The 16,072-nt window shown below is 34.8% G+C and overlaps 1 protein-coding gene across 1 annotated transcript in view; it reads left to right on the forward strand.

Moving 5' to 3' along the window:
- OLA1 (Obg like ATPase 1) overlaps positions 1-16,072 on the forward strand; it is a 211,839-nt gene that overhangs the window by 191,007 nt on the left and 4,760 nt on the right. The window contains exons 8-9 of the mRNA XM_036876951.2: positions 13,884-14,024; positions 14,704-14,800. Of these exons, the coding sequence (XP_036732846.1) occupies positions 13,884-14,024; positions 14,704-14,800 (238 nt within the window). The remainder of the gene's footprint in view (positions 1-13,883; positions 14,025-14,703; positions 14,801-16,072) is intronic.

Below are 16,072 nucleotides of genomic sequence, written 5' to 3' on the forward strand. Positions count from 1 at the left end.
AAGGCAACTGTCACCTTGAATAAGACTGTGCACACCAAATTATGTAAGTTTTCTTATAAAAATAAGTTTTCTTTCAGAAGCAGCTGAAAGTTCTGCTACAGTTGCATACCACTGATAGGAAAAAGTTGCTTCATTTCTCATCTAACATGGTTCCATTTAGCACCTCTGAAAATACATGATAATAAGAATAAAGATAATAAAAATAAAAGGTGCAGGCATACCTCAGAGATATTGTGGGTTTGGTTCCAGACCAACACAATAAAGTGAATATCTCAATAAAGCAAGTAAAATGAATTTTTTGGTTTCCCAGTATATATAAAAGTTACATTTATACTATAGTCTATTAAGTGTGCAGTAATATTATGTTTAAGAAATCAGTGTACATGCATTAATAAAAAATACTTTATTGCTAAAAATGCTACATCATCTGGGCATTCACTGAGTTATAATCCTTTTGCTCTTGGAAGGTCTTGTTTCCATGTTGATGGCTGCTGACAGGGGTAATGGTTGCTGAATGCTGGGGTGGCTGTGGCAATTTCCTAAAATAAGACAACTGAAGTTTGCAGCATCAACTGACTCTTCCTTTCACAAACGAGTTCTCTGTAGCATGTGATGCTGTTTGATAACTTTCTATCCACAGTAGAATTTCTTTCAAAATTGGAGTCAATCTTCTCCAACCCTGCCATTGCTTTATTAACTTGTTTACGTAATATTTTTAATTCTTTGTTGTCATTTCAACAATACTCAGCGTCCTCACCAGGAGTAGATTCCATCTCAAGAAACCACTTTATTTTCATTATAAGAAGCAATTCCTCATCTGTTGAAAATTGATCACGAGATTGCAGCAATTCAGTCCCATTTTCAGACTCTACTTCTAGTCCTAGTTCTCTTGCTATTTCCACCACATCTGCAGTTATTTCTTCCACTGAAGTAATCCATGAGGGTTGGATCAACTTTCCAAACTCTGTTAATGTTGGTATTTTGACCTCTTTCCATGAGTCACTAATGTTCTAAATGGCATCTAGAATGATGACTCCTTTCCAGAAGGTTTTCAATTAACTTTTGCCCAGAGCCATCAGAGCAATCACTATCTATGGCAGCTATGGCCACACAAAATGTATTTCTTCAATAATAAGATTTGAAGTATGAAATTTCTCCTTGATCCATGGGATGCCGAATGGATATAAAGTTAACAGGCATGAAAATAATATTAACTTTATTGTCCATTTCCATCAGAGCTCTTGGGTGACCAGGTATGTTACCAATGAGCAGTTATATTCTGAAAGAAATCTTTTTCCCTGAGCAGTAGATCTGAATAGTGGGCTGAAAATATTCAGTAAACCATGCTGTAAACAGATGCACTCTCATCCAGGATCCAGGCTTTGCTGTTCCATATATAGAGCATAAGCAGAGATTTAGCATAATCCTTAAGGACACTAGGATTTTCAGAGTGGTCAATGAACATTGACTTCAACTTGAAGTCACCAGTACATTAGACCTTAGTAAGAAAGTCAGCTTGTCCTTTGAAACTTTGAAACCGGTCATTGACTTCTCTTCTCTAGCTATGAAAGTCCTCGATGGCATCTGCTTCCAAGGCTGTTTTGCCTCCATTGAAAACCTATTGTTTAGTGTAGCCACCTTCATTAATTACAGGCATTCCTTGGAGATATTGAGGATTTAGTTCCAGACCATCACGATAAAGCAAATATTGTAATGAGTCAAATGAGTTATTTGGTTTCCCAGGGCATATAAAAGTTATGTTGGCATTATACTGTAGTCAGTTAGATGTGCAATAGCATTATATCTAAAAAAAATTTTACATACCTTAATTTAAAAAATAGTGCTAAAAATGCTATCATCTGAGCTTTCAGTGAGTTATAATTCCTAATCACAGACCACCATAACAAATATAATAATAATGAAATAGTTTGAAATATTGCAAATATTAACAATGTGACATAGAGACACAAAATGAACAAATGTTATTGGAAAAATGGTGCTGATAGATTTGTTTGATGCAGGGTTGCCTCAAACCTTCAATTTGTAAAAAATGCAGTTTCTGCAAAACACAATAAAGCTAAGTGCAATCAAATGAGGTATGCCTATACCTACTGGCAGCTATTCAAGTTTGCACATGAGCTCTTCTCTTTTTCAGTGCTTCTTGTTTCTCCCCTGCGTCCAAGTCCCCTTTCTTCAAAGATACAGAAACAGTAACTTTCCATTTTTCACAATGACTAAGCGACTTCAGTTTGTATCCTTCTCTGTCTGTTCTTTATGAAATTCACATGAAGCCCATATGGTAGGTAGATATTAAGAGGATTTGGATAAATGGGATCATAAGGGAATGGGCTCTTTTGTTAGAGTATGGAAGGTCCCTTCAGAGGCTGAAATAAGAACCACTTCAGGAAAAAGGATCCTTTGGGAAAGGAGGTCTGTGCAAATAGGTTCTGACATACACACCCATATTTATCTTTCCCTTGAGGGCTTCTTACTTTCTTACTGACCTCACAAGATTCCAGCTCTATTATGAACAAAAACCCCTTTCCTTTCCTGCTCTCTCTATTATAACTAAATAAACCTGGAAAAAATATATTGTAATTTTGTAACTAAAAAGACTATTAAATGTATTGGTTCCTTTTTCTGAAATTCCTGGATTTAATAAGGCCAAAATCTTCCTTTATTGAGGTTGTGTATCCCCTCCTCTTTGTTATGCCTATGGCACATTACTTCCCCTATCATAACACTTACTATGCTCTTTTGTAATTATGTGTTTGTCTGTTTTTCCTCCCCCATCCCCTATAGCCCCTTTTCAAAGTTGCATCCCCAAGATCTAGCATGTGGTTAGGTAAGACTGCTTCCTGGAAATAAGATCTAATTTTTAGAAAGAGCTCTCATTCTTTCTAAAAAAAAAATGCCTCTTCACAGGCAATCTGATCGTATTTTTAACTCTACAGTTATTCAGAATGACTGCATTCACTAATAGGAGATAGCTAAGACTGAGGGCTAATATTTGAAGGACTCCTATGTTCTAGGCACATTAATATTAACTGTGAGGATAGTTGTTATTATTTGTGTCATAGGTGTTTAAACTGAGGTTCAGGAAGCTTAAATGGCCTTCCCAGGATCTTACATCAGGTATGCAATTAAGCTGAAATTTGAATTGGTATTTGCATTGATATTCCACCAGTTTTCTTCTAAAAGTTTTATAGTTTTAGCCCTTCCTTTAGGTCTTTGGTCCATTTTAATTTTTGTTTGTGGATATCCACTTGTATAAGTACCATTTGTTGACTATTCCTTCCCCATTGAATTGATTTGGTATCTTTGTCATAAATCAGTTGATCATAATGTAGACTCGACAGCAAAAAAAACCCCGAATAACCGAATTAAAAAATGGGCAAAGGACTTGAATAAATAACTTCTTCAAAGAAGATGCACAAATGGCCCACAAGCATTTGGAAAGATGCTCTACACTACTAATCATTAGAGAAATGCAATTAAAACCACAGTGAGATATCAGTCATCTCATACCCATTCAGATGGTCACTATAAAAAATAAATAACAGGTGTTGGCAAGGATGTGGAGAAATTGTAATTCTGACTCAGTGTTGGTGGGAATGAAAAAAATGGTGTTACTACTTTGAAAAACAGTACGAAGTTTCCTTTAAAAACTAAAAAGCACCATATAATCCAGCAATCTCACATCCTGATATGTATCCAAAAGAATTGGAATCAGGATCTTGGAGAGATTTTTGCATAACTCTGTTCACTGCCACATTGTTCATAATAGTCAAGAGATGAAAGCAACTGAAGTGTCCATCAGTGAATTATACATACAATGGAATATTTTTCAGCCTTAAAATAAAGAAGGAAATCCTGTCACATGCTACAACATGGATGAACCATAAGGGCATTATGCTAAGTAAAATAAGCCAATCACACAAAGACAAAAACACTATGATTCTACTTATAAGAGCATACATGTAAGAGGTATCTAAAGTAGTTAAAATAATAGAAACAGAAAATAGCGTGATGGTGGCCAGGGGCTGGGGTTTGGAGGGGACACAGAGATGTGTTGTTCAATGAGTATAAAATTTTAGTTTGGCCAGATGGAAAAGTTCTAGAGCTCCATTACATAACAGTGTCAATATAGTTAACACTGCTGAACTGAACATATAAAAATGGTTATGATGATAAGTTTTATGTTATTACAAATTTCTTTGAAGATTGATTATAAATACATGGATTTATTTCTGAACTGTCATTTCTATTCCATTGATCACTATGTCTAGCTTTAAACCACTGACACTTCATCTTGATTACTATAGTTTTATAGAAAGTTTTTAAATATGGGAGGGTAAGTCCTCCAATTTTGTATTTTTTCAAGATTGTTTTGGCTGTTCTGGGACCTTTCATTTTTCATATGGATTTTCAGATGGCCTTGCCAATTTCTACCCAGAAGACAGTTGGAATTTTGACAAATTGCATTGAATCTGAAGATCACTTTGGAGAATATTGCTATCTTAACAATATAAGCCTTACAATCCATGAACACAGATGTTTTCCGTTTACTTCAGTCTTTTAATTTCTGTCAATGATTCTTTGTAGCTTTCAGTGTACAAGTATACTTCTTTTGTTAAATATATTTCTATCTCAGTTTAATTTTTGTCTTTTACAAGCCCCTCTTAAGTTTAAGCCAATCTCAAAAAAATTCAGTTCTGAATGTCTCGTCATCTTTATTGTACTGTGTTTCTTTGACACACTGCTGTCATGACATATGTGTCGCTGTGCTTGCTGTCCTCCCTCAGCCCCCACATACATGTACTCACTTGGATCCCAAGCATCTTCTCCCCCGTCTCTCTCAAGATATCAGACTTTCTTCATCTTCATAAGTAACCTCGTTATGGAATCCCATTTCTGACACCATCTACCTACTTCAAAAATTATGTGTGTGCTAGTTAAGTCAAGATTTGTGGCTTTCCCTATAAATGTATGTTTGGATTATAGATTGCATCAACTGGTGTCTTCCTCTTTCTAGAAGGAAACAGTTTATCGCAGAGCCCCATGGCCAGAAGTAATTTCATTTCACTTACAGGATGATAACATAGGGAAGTTTTCTTGCAGCTAACAGTTTCATGGTCTCATGCTACAAATATTGTTTTCTTACCTCATGACAACTGTAATTACAGAATATTTCTACATCTAATGTTCAAGATCAGAATATAGAATTGCAAAGAAATGGCAGAGATTCAGAAACTGTGGCTCTCAGAGTGCAAAGTGTTTTAAGGGTTAGGTGCAAATCTGACTTCTAGAGATCATAAATTAGGTTTTCTTGTATAGTCCTGTATTGACAGGTGGTCCAGAAACTATATTTTGAGAAACATTGTTCTAAAGTTTCAAAAATATACCCTCCTTGAAGTCACTTAGTATGAACACAAATCATAACTTAATAGCCTTGAATGGGTAAGAAGCCTGAGATTCAGGGAACATCTTAAAGTTCAGGTGCTCATTTTGGTTCATTCACAATGAACCTTTTGATGGTTCAGATTTGAATTACAGTAAATTAAGTCACAGATTTAACTTGGGAAGGAAAATAACCACACCATACTCTGAATTTTTGTTTGTATAGCCTTACCTGAATTAGATATGTTTCCTTCACTTTCTGTTCATATGATTTTTCACTTCACCATTCTAGCTAACAAACTGGTATACCTCCAGTGGTCAAGTCAGCGATAGCTTACTAAATTCTAAAAGTCAATTGGCAGAAGAGACAGGTAGCTAGGGTCTGTAAGAATCATGTGTACTTCTGCATGTTCATTTACCTAATGTTTTTTAGATTAACTTTTAATTCCTGTTCATTGATCCACCCAACATGTACTGAGCATCTGCTTGTGCCAGGCACTATTATAAGTGGTACTGGAAATACTGCAGTGAACAAAGTATTTCAAGTTTCCCTGCCCTAATAACTGTAAGTGTGTTCATCAGTACTGGCTGAGAGACGATAAACATTAAGAACATAGTATAATAAGCACTGTGAAGAAAAATAAGTCAAGGTGAGGGAATAGAAAGGGACAAAATGGGGAGAGGCTTTTTTTTGGTAAGATGGTGAAAAGGAGCATTTAAGCAGAAATATGAGGTGCCAAAGGATTTCAGAGTTGTTTAATTTCTGGCATATGCTGTAGAATGGTACAATTTGCCATCTGAAAAGGATTATTCAATCACTGAACTTTAGAGTTGTTTTTAAACAACAGAACTCTTCTGATGAAATCAAATGTAGAAATCCAACAGAAAAATGATGTTGCTCTGGTTAAAGTGCAGGAGCAGAGGGTCCGTCACCTCCCTGCTCCTTCCTCCCTTGCTCTAGCCAACCTTTCTGCTGCCGACACCTTGGGAGCTCCTTTAGTGAACCAAGAACAGGTTGAAAACTATCAATTTGCAGATGAGTAAATCAAAGAGCTAAGACATCTCTTAAGTTACCTTAAATAATGACCCGTAGTCACTCAGTTAGTTACTAGCCAAAGCTCTTTCCATCTTACCCATTTAGAACATGTGTGAGCATCCACTTTGTGCCAGTGCTGTGCTAGGAGAGTTCTGTAAGATATGTCAGGAACAAAGACAAGAACCTGAGCTCAAGGAGTTTTTATTATAGTGGGAGGAGATAGACAAGAAAATAAGCAATTTATAGTATTGGGTGGAGTATGGTAATAGCATCTATCCATATGAAAGCTCAGGACAAGCTCTACAGAGCTGGTTTCGTAAACAATAAATTGGAATTAGACTAGTTAATAGGAGCTACAGTCATATACTTAAATGAGGATGACCCCAATATGTGGTCATTATCAGGATGCTTTCAGCCACAAATAACATAATAATAAGACCCCAATACGTAATAATAAGACCAGAAGTAGTTTTTCTCCAGGGCTGACTAATTCCATGTTCCTGTGATACTGTCTAGAACAGGGTTTATTCTCATCTTTCCCTACTTCCATTCTTTTGGTCACAAAATGGCTGCTAGAGTTCCAGGGGTGAGATCCAGATATTACTGTCTAGCAGAAACTCTGTTTTCTCTCTTTAAAAGCCAAAGGAACCTTTTGAAGTCTTCCTGAAGCCCCCTAACAGCTTTCCCATCATTGACCAGAACTGATTCACATGCTGCTCTCAAACCAATTGCCCACTGAAGAATGGGATTACTATGATTTACTCAAACTAATAAGGATTCACCCTGATGTTACCTCCTGGTTATTCATTACATGAGATTTTTTTTTTTTAATGCAAGCTTTTTGCTGAGCAAAGAAGGTGTTTCCATATAGTTGTTATATTTTTATTATATACAGATTAATTGCATGTATTATCTTTTTCTTTGAACATATTAAGAATTAAAGAAATCCCAGAGTCATGGTGAACCCCGAGTGTTGGGATAAGTATATACGAATTTTTCTAATTTGCCTTTAAGGTTGTCTGCTTGCCCTTACACCTATCTTTTCAATTTCCTCACAACCTTCCACTTACCACTAGAGTCAGAAAGCTTGTTAGTCCTTGAAATAGCCTAAAATCTGATTTTTATTTATTTTCTGCACAAGGAATGCCCATTTCTCTAGAATTTATTTCCTTTTATACACACAAATACACACACATATGTATACAAATACCATTTTATTATAGTGACAGCAGAATGAATGGGGTTTTTCAGACAGTGTTCAGTGAGGTCCTCATAGGAACAGTTTGTAGCATTATCCTTTTTTTTATTAAGATATTATTGATATACACTCTTATGAAGATCTCACATGAAAAAACGATGTGGTTACTACATTCACCCCTGTTATCATGTCCTCCCCATACCTCATTGCAGTCACTGCCCATCAGTGTAGTAAGATGCCACAGAGTCACTATTTGCCTTCTCTGTGCTACACTGTCTTCCCCGTGAATATCCCTTTTATTTGATAAGAATTCAGATTTCACAAAGTCCTCTCTGCTGGAATCACTTCTTACATAATCTGAATCTGGACTCTAAAGCTAACTTACTAAAGATGTTTTTCCAGTTTTTGATGCTTATTAGAATAAAGAGAAATAATTATGTATTACAAAGTAAGAAACTGTTGACCATAGTAATTCTGTCTAAATTAATTATTCTTACTATGAATCTGAAACTTCTTTGACAATGCTTATTAGAATAAAGAGAAATAATTATGTATTACAAAGTAAGAAACTGTTGATCATAGTAATTCTGTCTAAATTAATTATTTTTACTATGAATCTGAAACTTCTTTGACAATGCAGAGGATTCACAGCAAACGTTTTCCTTACATTTCCTGAAATTCTAGTGCCTTTTTCCTCTTCTGGTTTTGAGCCTGGGATATGTAAGTAGGAATTTTTCTGTTATTCTCACTCTTCTCATATCAGCGTAGTCAGCATCTCCTTAGTTACCAGTTGGTGTGCAGAGTTATCTCAGACATTTTCATGTTTTCAGATAATGTGCTTTTATTTTCAAAGTCCTTTAGTGCTTCTGAAGTTTAACATGAATATGAAATGCCTCAGATTCTTGTAAAGATTCAGATTCTGAAATTCTGCATTTCTATCAAGTGCCCAGGTGATGTGACCTGGGGGAGCAAAGTTGTAACCATTGTTCTCCACCGCTTTGTGAGGTCAGAAAAGAGCGCTGACGCTCAAAGCCTATTACCTACCTTAAAGATGGGGATTTCTTTTAGGAGGGGGGTTAGATATCCAGACACTAATCAGTTAGATTAGTTTATTCTGTGGACATTTCTTCTTTCTCCCTCTTTTTTGCCTACTGATTTCCTTAATAACCCCATTCTAATAACTTTATTCAAAGAATTTTGAACATTTGGGAATTTTGGATTTTCTAGAGCTGACTTTTTGACCATGAATGAATATTGATTATGGTATATATTTCAGTTTGTATATTGTTTGTGGTATTAATTTCCGTGCATTTTTCCAGTATTATTTGTTGCCATTTGTAAAATAATTGGGTTAATTAAATAACATTTACATCATCTTTAAGAAGATAGCCTTGCCTTCTGTAAGCCGCCTTTTTATTTTTTTGAACACTGTAAATTGACTTAATTGGCAGTAATCATGTTTGGAAAATGAAAAAGAGCAATGTGATACCTTAATGGCAGATTCTGGGACTCTGAGCAGCTTCAGTAGAAATGAAAGCAGACCTGCAAGGAGGGAACCTAGACGTGACCCCAGTGCTCGTCAGCGCCCCTGGGTCTGAGGTATCTCCTTCCGAACCATGAACAGCACCAGGAGAACCAGCTTAGCAAAGGCCAGGTCCTTAACAGCTTTGAATGATGTTAAGTCACTGAGTAAACCAGCCCTACATTTTCTTTTGTGTAACCTGCATCATTTTCTGAATGTTAACACATGGTTCTTGCCAGGAGTTATATTCAGTCAGAAACAAGGTATTACTGCTAATTTTTTTTAAAGTTAAAACCTAGATTCACACAGAAAACAATATGATGTGTTTAAGGACCTAATATTACCATATGTAACAATTTCAAATATTTTAAGTATACTCTAATGTTACAAAGTAGAATAAACAGATTTGAGAAGAAAGGTAGCATAAATGATAATTTAATTTGGTTTTAGTACTGGATTGAGCCATCTTTAAAAGATTTTTAGAAATAAAATCAGAATTTGAGTATTTGGGAGTAGTTCAATGACTAGATAGATGGACTAGAAGTGTAGAAAAAAATACAGTTCTTATTAAAGTATGTTAGAGAAAAATATCTCAGGGATTTAAGTTGCAAAAATGTAGATTTATGCAGACCATCAAATAGCATCGTTGGGACTGTTATATTTCCCACTATAAAGGTAAGTACTGTTTTGTGAAACCTGTCGCAGTTGGGACATAGGTCTGAAAATAGTGTGTATCTGTGCACCATATGTTTGCATCAGGTATAAAATCTTTCTTCTTGTGGGTGATGGTCAAAAAAACCTTGAAAGCAATTGTATTAGAACACAGTAAAATGGAGTATTTAACTCAAGTATGGCGAGCTCCCTGTTAAGATGGTGGACTGAGCCTGTACAGGAAGCTCCCTTCTTGTTCCTAATATAAACACCACAGAAAATAACCAGTAAAAATGGTATTGATAATAGTGTGGTATTTTTAGAACACACAACAGGAGTTAAAAACAAGAAAAGGTATTCTCTAGGTGCCAAAAAGAAAGAGGAAACTAAGTGACAGTAGAGTATGAAATCAGATGCATAGTCCTCAGGGAGAACTGAGCTTATAAAAGGCTTAGAGACCTTAGTGTCCGTATAGAGCAAGAGTCAAGGCGCAGGTCCCAGACTACAGGGGCAGGAATGAGGCTCCCTCATAAAGCCTTGAAAAAGCTATCCTTCCCATGATCAGAAATGTCCCCCACTCCCACACTTTCTAGACAAGGGAGGAAACTCTTAATCTCAGGAAATCAGAAACTGGAACTGAACCATAAGAGGTAGTAGGGGGCTCTTAATTTACAGTACCAATAATGCAGTTTAGAAATACTTAACATCAAATTATGGACTCTAGAATTTTAAGACTAGCTAAGTAGGTCAAATTGTAAGACCAGAGGTAAATTTGAGACATGATCTTTTGGAAATCAAATACTAATTTAATATTAAAGAAGTCATTCTGCCAAAGAATCTAACAGATTACAACCTGCCAGTGTATCTCTGTCTCAAAGCATCACCCCAAAGTGATTGTCCCTGCTTTGTCCCCTTGCTGTAGGATCATTACCAGGGAGAAAAGGACAACTAATGGCAGTTCCTCTTAACATTTGTCACTCATAAGACTTTGGGGAAATAAACATAGCTCTGGCTGCTTATCAAAGGAAGGATGGATTCCCGTGCAATAATCTGTTCATATAAATTCTCAAATGATTCTATGAAAATCTTTACAATTTAACTCTTTGGGAGAGTACTGTCTTTATTATTTTTTTCTCCCCTCAGATAATTTGATATTCTCTGACAATGTCATCATCCTCATCATCATATTTTGGCCACTACAATTGGATAGTTTATTTAGATATTTGCTAGCATTTGAATATGGAGATTATTATTTAGTCCCTTTGGCAGAATGTACTTAAAATTGTTTTTCTAGTGGTGGTACTGAGCTCAACTTTGATTTTTCCATATCCTTCATGTGCCAGAAGCACACATTGAGATGATTAGAGTTCTGGAGTATGGTTTATAGCAATAGAACAGATATTTTTTTCTGCAAAAGGTAACTGGTCCCAACAGGGTTCAAACTTGTGATCTTGGCCTCATTATCACACGTTTGTAGCCATCACACCTAATAGATATATTATATGTATTTCAGTCTGTAATCTTGAAATTGAGTTAATACTTTTTAATTACCCAAGGCTTATTTCAAATGTGTAATTAAAAATCACTTTGGGACATTTCTCACTTTTGTTTGATAGTAAAAGTAACAAAAGTAAAGCAGACAGCCAAAGAACCTAACTCACTTTTCATCTTCCCTGTGTTTTCTGTGACAGTGAAAGTCACCAAAGTGAAGCTCGCAGGCAAAGAGCCTAACTCACTTTCTGGAGAGTGCTCGTGTACCGTTCTCTTTTAGTGAGGCTGCAGCAGGTCTGATGTCAGTCACTTTAGAGACCTTTAGACCTCAGTGCTCATTTATTGCTAAAATGTACCATCTCTGCTTCTGCATTATGAAGATCATCTGTCAACACTTTGAGATATTCTCCTTTGTTATTAAGCTTGTGATGCTCTACACTGTCAGGTTTTTTGCCAATTATAGTTAAGGTACAATGGTGTATTCACCAGATGAAAGTCTCACATTGGCGGTAGAGGAGTGATTTGTAAGTCTTTATTCATCTGAATTGTACAATAGAACACCTGAGGAATGCAAATAATCCCTCTGCGGACTCTGCAGGAAAGGCTGTTAAAATGACAGGGTAGAACTATAGTTATTCTGAATTGATGTTTTAGCCAAAGTAATTATTTCTTGTTGTTTCATAACAATTCTGGTTTTATTACTTATGTTGGCCATATTTATGAAACAAAATGTATATGATATTTTCTACTGTCCTTTTACCTGGACTTGTTTTATTTCACTTTCATTGAATCTATATTTGATATGTGATCTTCTTTTTCAAATTACATTAATTTTTAAATTACATTTGACTCTGACTTATATAACAAATATATGTTACTAAACCATTGAAAACATTTTAATATACTATCTTGTTTGATTAGTGTATGTCTGTGAAGTAAGTTAGACTCTCATGGTGTTATTACAGGCAGAAGTATCAATTTAAATTTTCCTTTTTTTCCTTAAACTGCCCTTCATAATTTTGAACAAGAAAATACCTGGTTGGATTTCCTATTGTAAAGGACACATACTTTATTCCAAAATAAGTCCAAGGGATTGGTCTGTTCTTTTAGGATGTGACCAAAATGAAAAAACTATTATAAAGATCAAAGACCATTGATAATAGATTAAATAAGTAAATTATAGGATAGCTTTGTGCAACAAACATGTAAAACCTATAGGGTGAATTTTTTGTTCCTTTATCCCAACCCAAATCCTACTCAGTAGGCCACATTCTTAATTTTCTAATAGCTGATCCCCTGCCATTTTCTTTGATTGGTGAGTGTTGATGAATTTGTGATTCAGTTCTTGTGTTGCTTTTCCCCTAAAGTAACATTTACATTAATTATTTAAAGGATTCCAGGCAAATTTTTTTGTCATAATAGCTATTAAAACCTTGGTCTAATTATGAGAAACTAGTGGAACTATGTAAAACTATGATATACATTAAAATTTAAAATATTAGTTTCTATGAAATCTATATTCCATTCAATAGTAAACTCTGTTCTAGGATCATAGACATATATGCTATGATTATATGAGAAAGAAAATTAGTAATAGTAACTACTGTTAATATTTGTTTACCAAATGCCAGGCATTACTTTTCTAGGTTCTTTATAATATACACTATTATTATCTTTATTTTTGTAGATGAGGAAATTGAGGCTTAGAAAGATTAAGTAACCTGGCCTGGAATAAAAAGCTTGCAAAGTGGTAGGATTGGAACCTGGTTAATATGGTGACTATGCTTATCTCATTTATGTTCTAATACTTCTTTGCCAAAATATTTTATGCTTTGGAAGAAAAAAAATCACTTAATAACACCTTTTCAGGTGACGTTTGGTATCAGTTCCCTGATTTGACTTTCCAAACCCTTTGCAATTAAAGGAATTTGTTTCCTTTGCAGTTCCATTTTTAATGATCCTAAAAAAGTGAGGTTCATAAGAACAGTGTGTACACAATCAACTAGGTTTGCAAATTTGTATTTCTAGATGTGTTTGTTTTGATTAGCAGAAATCTCCCTTGAAACCAGTGACAACTGTAAGCTCTTGTTAGTCCAAGAAGGAAATGAACTAGGCATATAGATAGATATCCGGGTGAAAAATTATTTTATTTGTCATAGGTGCTTCAAAATTAGCTGACACTTTTATATGTGATTCTTAGACAAACAGAACTTCATGTTTCTGATTTTTTAAGCTTTGATTTTGTAAAGTAAGAAAAAGAATAAGTCATGAAATTGAAGTCTTTCAAGGAAACAGGTGTTAATGCTGAACAAAAGTAGTATAACTTTATAAAGTTTTAAAATATCTGTATAATAGTTCCTATAGATAATGTGCTAAAGTGAAACTAGATTACAGTAAAATATTATGGGGTATACCTGAAGCAATTGCTGCCTGTTAATGTCTTGACCTTGGAAAGCTATACACAAAAAGATGGCATCATAAAACCATGCAATTCTTATGAATATGTATGTGCTACTTGATAATAATGAATGTGGTACAGTCATGCATGCACTACAAGATAATGTTGTGCCCTTTTTTGTCTATAGGTTGATAAAAATTAAAGAGTGGGTGGACAAGTGTGACCCAGGTGCCTTGGTCATTCCTTTTAGTGGGGCCTTGGAACTCAAACTGCAAGAATTGAGTGCTGAGGAGAGACAGAAGTATCTGGAAGCGAACATGACACAAAGGTTAATTAGCATTCATTTTTCCTACACTTTATTATCAACTATTTCCTTGCAGTAATTTAATTGCTTGCGCTGATAGAATAATAAATGACAGAGTAATTACCATTATAAAGAGGGAATCTTCTCCTTTCTTTACCATGAGACAGAGTGAAAAGATTTATTTTAAATTAAGTTTTTAACTGTCATCTGTCATCTCCGTACAGTGTTTTAATTATAACATAGGTATTATGTATATTTTTGAGAAGGAATGATCGCCAAAACTCTTTCGTCATGTTCAGTGGGGGAGGGGAAAGGGTGAATCAGTTGCCTTAATTTTTTCACACTAATATATTGTTTAAACATTGGATTTCAATCAAACAGTTTTGCTTTCATGACCCACATCCTGGGAATAATTAATATTAGAGGAAAATAGTCATAGAATGGATAGATCAAATTTTTCTTTTTTTATAGTAAATTCAGCATTATATATTCAGACTAATACAATTAAAGTCAATTTTAGAAGATTTTTTTTTTTTAGAAATAGTTATATGCTTTCTGGCCTCTTCAAGTGTATTATGAAAGATGAATGGTCATTTACTAATACCTTTAACATTTCCTGCTTGAAATGAATGATTTTAGCTCTGTACTGATCTCTGGCACAATCAACTTATATGTTGAGTGAATTTGTTTCATTTTATTTCAGCGCTTTGCCAAAGATCATTAAGGCTGGGTTTGCAGCACTCCAACTAGAATACTTTTTCACTGCAGGCCCAGATGAAGTGCGTGCATGGACCATCAGGGTAAGATTCATACTTATTCATCAGCTATATCCAGTTCCACACTATTGAATTCAGATTGATATCACTGACTTTGAAGTTTGTCATGGTGGCGGTTAGCTAGTCATTACAGATGAGGTTTTTGTCCAGGATAACTTTAATTATTTGTGAGCTGCTGAACAGTGAAAGTGGAGCGGCATTGATTGAGGCAGGTAACAATTGATTCTGCCTATTACATAGTCTGAATTTCTTCATCCTGTAGAATCTGTCTACCCTCCTCCTGTGGTCAGAGATAAGACGCACCAGTATTGTGCCTGCTTAATCTGTGTGACTGGGTTTGTCTGCAGTGAAATTGATGTTGCTTTTCATTTTGTATTCGCTAAGTTTGTTTGGGTTGCGGGTGGTTCTTTCCTCCTTTGCTTTCTCGGATTACATTTTCAGCAATAAAAGCAATATGACATCATTATGCTCTTCATAGATACACAGTTGGGCTCAAAGAGCTAAACTCAATGTGTAATAATTCATGTCTTTTTAATTCATAGAAAGTGTTTATTTTTACAGTGTTACATATTCAATGTTTCCTCTTTAAAAATGTGATATGTATTTTAAATATTGATGTATACTGATTATGACCAGAAAGAATGACTAATTTATTCCCAGAGGACAATAGAATCTTAACTGTAATGGTTTGCTTTTAAATGTAATTATATTGTAATATGGTAGTTACTTTTGAAAAATATTTTGAAATAAATGTAGTCTCAAATAGTGGTATAGGGTATAAAAATAATGTCAGAACTTTTAGAAATACTCAGTGTCTTATTCTTTCATAATGCTTTTCTAATATATGCTACATGATAGATTTTAGTGCTGCTTTGATTTCTGTTTTCACCGACGGTGGTGATGTATCGTTACATTTATTTTGATTTAATGTGGATAAGAACATGGAGGCAGTTCAACGTAATGTTAAATATGTTGTATGAATATGAGATTCACTTTTCTTTTATCTCCTATCCCCTTTGTAAATAAATGTTTGATTGACTTCTAACCAGGGTCCTTTTATATAGACTTACAATATAATGTCAAAGCAAATCCGAGTTGTTAAACCAATTGCCAGGGTTTATTTTTACTATATATTTTAAAGCCTTAAAACTTCTAAACTTAAGTATATACTGCAGGGAAGATAACGTTCTGGGCTTGAAAATGTGAAAGCTGGTTTATCTTAAGACTGATTATAAGTATCCATGATTTAATGTGCTAAGATACTTAGTCAGGTAAGCATCAGTGAGTAGCCATATT

Source organism: Manis pentadactyla, chromosome 6 (genome assembly GCF_030020395.1).
Source record: "Manis pentadactyla isolate mManPen7 chromosome 6, mManPen7.hap1, whole genome shotgun sequence".
Taxonomy (NCBI): domain Eukaryota; kingdom Metazoa; phylum Chordata; class Mammalia; order Pholidota; family Manidae; genus Manis; species Manis pentadactyla.